The sequence below is a fragment of the Phragmites australis genome, chromosome 1, assembly GCF_958298935.1.
Source record: "Phragmites australis chromosome 1, lpPhrAust1.1, whole genome shotgun sequence".
Taxonomy (NCBI): Eukaryota; Viridiplantae; Streptophyta; class Magnoliopsida; order Poales; family Poaceae; genus Phragmites; species Phragmites australis.
This window is the reverse complement of record NC_084921.1, coordinates 49,637,691-49,643,489: the sequence shown is the minus strand read 5'-3', so window position 1 is coordinate 49,643,489 and position 5,799 is coordinate 49,637,691. Positions and strand designations below refer to the sequence as shown.

At 42.5% G+C, this 5,799-nt stretch overlaps 1 protein-coding gene across 1 annotated transcript; it reads right to left on the bottom strand.

Annotated features, from left to right (window-relative positions):
• Positions 1-1,082: 1,082 nt before the first annotated feature.
• Positions 1,083-5,333, bottom strand: LOC133890493 (cell division control protein 6 homolog). Its single transcript, XM_062330881.1, has 17 exons — positions 4,931-5,333; positions 4,728-4,827; positions 4,425-4,648; positions 4,258-4,332; positions 4,061-4,167; positions 3,869-3,975; positions 3,714-3,773; positions 3,554-3,627; positions 3,397-3,447; positions 3,232-3,281; positions 2,931-2,991; positions 2,393-2,482; positions 2,195-2,260; positions 2,008-2,103; positions 1,830-1,919; positions 1,593-1,739; positions 1,083-1,418 (listed from the first exon to the last, which is right to left on the bottom strand). The coding sequence occupies exons 1-16, from the start codon at positions 5,105-5,107 to the stop codon at positions 1,695-1,697; spliced, it is 1,473 nt and encodes a 490-aa protein (XP_062186865.1). The 5' UTR covers positions 5,108-5,333; the 3' UTR covers positions 1,083-1,418; positions 1,593-1,694.
• Positions 5,334-5,799: the final 466 nt, after the last annotated feature.

Genomic DNA, 5,799 nt, shown 5'->3' with positions numbered 1-5,799 from the left:
GTCTACAAAGGAGAATATACTGTACTAGTAGCATGTTGGTTGGACATATTCCGTTACAAAGTCAGGTGGAATTTTGGTTGACTTAAACGCTGTTACATCATGCTCGAATCAATTTCCATTCTGTCGCTCTAAAATACAGACTATTCAGTGGCGAATCTGTGCTGATAATTGTGCTTCTCTTCTTCTTTTTCATGCATTAACAGTTTGGATGTGCTTTGCCTTTAGAGAAGTGATTGTTGATGCTCAACAAAAACGCTTGTCAAACTCCAGTATTACGTTTGTCTTTATCCTGTAGTTCTGAACGCAAAGACTTGGTGTAAAAGACTCTTGGTTTCTGATAATAGAAATCGGCTTTGCCTCTTACTAAAAAAAATTGTACTTCTTTTGCTTGAGCTGAGTAGTTACGTGAAAGAGGCCCATGTCCAGTTAGCACGAAAACAAGAACATGCAAGCCCAGTCTCTTGTTTAATATGGAAAATCAAAGGCAGAGAACAAATGTAAATTATTTGCTTGAGTGTCCTCACGGCTGATGACTTGGCAAGGCGTGGATGGACGCATCACCCAATTTGTTGCTACCTTTGTAATCAGTTGCCACAAACTGTTGCAGTTGCACGGATGACTCCTGAGCGCTGCTACACTCAGGAAGTCTGGAACAAAGTTCTGAACTGGATGATCTCACCTTCCATTCCTACAGGGTATGGCTCGCTTGCCTCTTGGTGGCAACTGGGAAGATGTAAACCGCTCCAGGAAATAATGGAGTCATCATCTATACTTGGTAAAACCTATGGAAAGAAACAAATAGGCGTGTCTCCCATAACATTTCATCTGGAGCTGGCCGGGCTTTCGCCTTCATCAAGAGGACGTGACACAAAGTACAATGACGCCAAGCCAGTTACCACAAATAGCGATCAGCAAGGAGTTCATTCAGTAACAGTATTGTATCTCTGTAACTTTTCAGTTGCTTTGCTTTATCTAGTACCTAACCTGTACATAATTTTTTTCTCCTAGCCTTAATCAAGCGGCAGTGCTCCTGCCATTTTCAAACAAAAAAAATTAAAAAAAAATTGCAGTTCACAACCTCGAAAATAATGTCACTGGGTAAAATATCAAGAGCATACAAGATTTGCCAATGCACAAAATGATTCCAGCTTCGCATACTGATTTCAACTTTCAGCAAGAACTGTGCCAACAAATGCTATTGATATGCTAATGGTTAGTTACATAATCAACAGGTTTTGGAAGAAACAAAATTGGGGGGGGGGGGGGGGGAGGGGGGGCGCACAGGCTACAGTCAAATGTCTTTTGGAAGAATTGTGTCAGATAAGACTTATCATAACTCATCACATGTAAACTTCTCGGCACTCCAAGAAAGAGTTTCTTCATAATTTTAGCACGGTTTGATCCAGTAGGATGAGCGTCTGAAACGAGGAAAACCCACTGAATTGTAAGCAATCCATTAGGAGGAAGCAGTAAACTGCAGCTTACTGAATGCATGGCAAATAGAAGACAATGCAGGCTGCTTTATTATCGTTTCCATGTTTGATCACATTAAGAGCTGAGCTAGCATAACAGGATTGTAGTTAGTGGGTCACCTGAGCTTTTGCACATCCAGGGTTGAAATTGTAGGTTCTTGATAATGTCAATACACATATAATGTATAAACACAATTGCCCGCATGGAATATTCAACTGAGTCTATGATCTTGGCTGCTCCAGGCATTTTTTAAAGAAACGATTTCCCTGTAACATCGATTAAACTAATAAATATATCTGAATACAAAACATTGACCTTATTGCTAAAAGTATAGGATTAAGAACCTTTATCCACACCTTAAATGAAAAAGTGATATCTGAACTGTCAATCTGAAGTGTTACTCTCCTAAGCTTATCGTCCTTTGATTGCCCTAGCTTCATGAATCCCTACAGTACAAACTCCATCAAACACTAAACATTTTGGTTGCCTTTACTTTTCTTCTAATGTACTAAAAATAATGAACCCTTTGCATACCTGATCACTCAGAACCATGCACATGTTGGAAAATTCAAGCATTCCAACTGCTGGGACTTGGGTTGATCTACAAATTTCTATGTAAGATTTGTTGAGCTGAAACAAGGTATGTATAGATAGGTTAGAATTATACAAGATGAGATGATCTAGTGCATTTTCTTTCAGTATGTCATGGAGTAAGTGTTACCTCTCCTAGAGTAGTAGATTTTCTCTTGCAATGCTGAAAAGTATTTGCCAGTGCACATAGTACCATCTGCACAACATTTCAAGCATAAGAATCAGACTATAATTATGGAACAAGGGGATTACATGTCTTTTTTCTCAAAAAAGGGGCAGGAGCAAGAGTAATAAAGCTCTGAAGGCTTTTAAAGTATTGTATCCTTACCTGTTGGTGTTGGGGAAGACACAGTATGCTATCTACAACTGCTGACTTGAATACCTTTGACAAGGCTATATCCATATGGTCAAATGTCACCTGTAAGCATAAATATTAGAGTCTACTACTGCAGAGGATTTGGCAGCTAAATGAGTTTATCACAGATCATAGGGAAAAATTGGGATGTGACGAAAATGTAATTCTTTGTAGGTGCCATTATATCAGGATAAGTAAATGTATCCAGGCTTATTAGAACAGAAAGAAACCATTAGCAATTCAGACCTAATGAGAGCAATAGTACAAATTGCTTTCAATCATTTTGGAAAATAGGCAGATAGAAGTACAAGAGCAGATTTATCTAATCCTATTGATCCACATAGTTGACTGATGAAAACTCATAGGCAAAGACAAAATCTGACACCTCAGATTAGATCAATGTGCATATGAACTATCAGTCTCTTGGTCTGGAGTCCTCCTAGAATCCACTTGCGTATCATTTTTCCTTATGAACTTACTATAAAAAAATACCATGTGAAACAAAACTTACTATTTCTAATTCTTGATCAGATGAATCTTTTAGCCTGGTTTCAAGAACATCCACAGCACTCCTGGAATTCACAAAATAAGGATGTTAAACACTAATGGCTGACATTGCTAAACACACAAATGCAATTCTTAAACAACCACTATAGGTATAGACTAACATAGCAGAAGGGACAGTGTTTGCACATGCATCAACAAGATTCAGAAATCTTTTGATTTCAAAAAATGTAGTGCACTATATTTTTTCATGGAGGTTACAGATTGCAGAGAATATGTTTGTTTCCTCAGCAAAATAAGTGGATTACCTGCAAACACCGAGAGCTTTTCTCATGTCACCAGAGGCTGCTGCAACTTTCTGATAAAATAACATTCACCAAACGTTACAAAATGAAAACATAGACGAAAATACAATAATATGGCTTCTGTCAATGAAACTATAATGTGAATCGTTGCAGGATCATTGCACTTACTCTAGCACAAAATTCCAGGGCCAGTGGTTCAAAAACATCATACTCGAGAACCTGTATAAGTGGCATTACAAAAAATATTAACACCAAGCAGTTGAATGTTTAGTAGCTTGCAATAGATGAGTAGAAATCTGAATTGGTGACATGACAAGATAATTACCTTTAGCCTATGCTTAATTATGTCAGATATTTGATCCTTGGAATAAGCACGGAAAGTCACAACAAGAGGTTTGCCTGTCAATTAGTGTCGTAAAGCCAAAGGCATGTTAGTTTACTTCATATAAAAAATTATAGCATTTAACATTATAAAAAGTGCTTACAATTTAAGGATTCGAGCTTTGGAAGAAACCGATCTGCTAGGTCTATGGCATTTGCAATTCCTGAAGAATAGCACTACTATCAGTCAGCAAGAGGGTATCAACTGGTTCATTGGCATAAATGGCAGTGTAAGTGGAAGTATCGTTCAAAACTTCACCTATTAGTATGCATCTAGAGAATGGGCAAGTCGTAAGCATGAAAAGATCATGTAGCACAGCCCGGTCTCTTGTTATTAAGTAGTCCATCTCATCCACAATGACCATCCTGGCAACAGTAGCATGCAATTCAGATAGCAGGATCAAAACAGCATGAAAGCCCAATTGTCACAGTGGATACAACCAGTTCTTACATCATTCTTCTTGGAGCTGATTCCTTGTTGGAAAACATACTCTGAAGTTGCTGAAGTGGCGACAACTTGCCCCTTCCCATCTTCCGGTCCTGAAACTGTCCTAGTATCTGCATCGAAAACTTGATTAGGAATTACATTTTTGGTCGATTTGGGCAGACATAAATAGATCAAGACTGCAATTCGGCAGCAGTTAATACCTTGCTAAAAATCTCAGATGTGTTTGCTAGGTTTGTACAATTGATTACTAGCGCATCAGGTGCCTCCATTCCCATCTGCATTTATACACAAGTAACACAACAAATCAACAGAAGTACACTCCAAAACCAGAAACTGCAGTGCAACATGAGAAATTATAATGGCCTACCTCATCTGTCCAGCGCACCAAACCCTCCTTGACCTTGTTAACAGATAAGGTCTTCCCTGTGCCAGGGCACCCGCACAAATACAGGCTTCCAGCTTTCTGTTGCTCGATGCACGCCATGCAGAATTCAAGCACGCGCCTTTGCTCGTTGTCCCGGCAAACCAATCCACACGACGGCACCGTAGCCACGTGCAGCGCCTCCTTGACCGCCCGCATCTGCGCGGGATCTGGATGGCAGAGACAATTATCCGTCAGACTCAACGAAACAAACACAGGCTGGCTAAAAATGGAAATTGAGAGAGTTGCCTCGGGGATTCCACTTGGGCTTCTCGGCCGCGACAAGGTCACCGTACAACCGCTTCCTGGATGACTTGGGCGACGCCGAGAGCAGCTTCGGCGTGCACACCTGCGAGATCGAGCAGTTAATGTGCATTGCCAACGGAACAGACGAAACGAAGCGACGGCCGAGAAGATCCGCATCGGAGACCAAGAAGAGCGGTGGATCTTACCGTTCCGGCGCCAGCGTGCGGGGATCGGTGAGGGGAGGTGTGCCGCGACGCTTCAGGCGACTCGCCAGCGCGGCGCGGCGTCAGCCGGCGCTTGACGCTGCGCGGCGTGCTCGCCGCGGCAGGGGAGGGGGTGGCGGCGGGGGACGCGTTCGCCGTGGCACTGCGGAGAGTCGGCATTGGGGCTTGACCGGTCGGGAAATTGGCGGTTACTTTCGGGGATGCGAGAGATTGGGGAGGAATTGTGCGTGTCGAGTGGGGGAGAAGGGTGGGAAGAAAAGGGCGCGGTGGGAAGAGGCGCGGCCGCGCGAGAGCGCGAAAGGTTTTTCGGCTTCGCGCGGGAACGCGAGAGAACGAACGCGGGCTTACTCCTCGTGGTTGGTGGCTCTTCAAAAAATTGGTTCTAATGTTAAACGAGCCAGGTGGCCAAGACGACTACGAACAGGGCATAGTTGCAATCCTATGTGCTGTTATGGTTCAACTTTTACTTAGTATAAAATTTAAATAATATTATTTATCTGTCGATAGATTTTAAGAGTAATCTAATAAATTTTTAACCTTCCAATCGGCGAAAAGATTTGTGTTGAATGCCTCATCTTCCATCTTCGGCGAGCTCCATTAACTCCGACGAAGTTAGGGTTTCAGGTTGGGGTTAAGTTTGGATTTCAGGGAAAGAGGAATTTAAGGTCCCCGACTGCAAATTTAGAGGGAATTTAGGGTCTCCAGGAAGGTCGTCGGCATGATAGTGGATGGGGTGGGGGGGCGCCACCCGTCTCGGGTAGCAGAGGACTGGCAATGGGTCACTAATGGTGGCAAAGGGTGTTGGGGGGGGTAGTGGTTAGCAGCAGACGATGATAGAGGGCAGTGGTGGC

Excerpts from the sequence above, each read along its gene's own strand:
- LOC133890493 (XM_062330881.1), bottom strand. The coding sequence starts at position 5,107 with ATGCCGACTCTCCGCAGTGCCACGGCGAACGCGTCCCCCGCCGCCACC. Across the intron at positions 3,282-3,396 it reads CCCTGGAATTTTGTGCTAGA|AAAGTTGCAGCAGCCTCTGG; the intron begins GTAAGTGCAATG and ends TTATTTTATCAG. Across the intron at positions 2,483-2,930 it reads CTGATCAAGAATTAGAAATA|GTGACATTTGACCATATGGA; the intron begins GTAAGTTTTGTT and ends TTATGCTTACAG.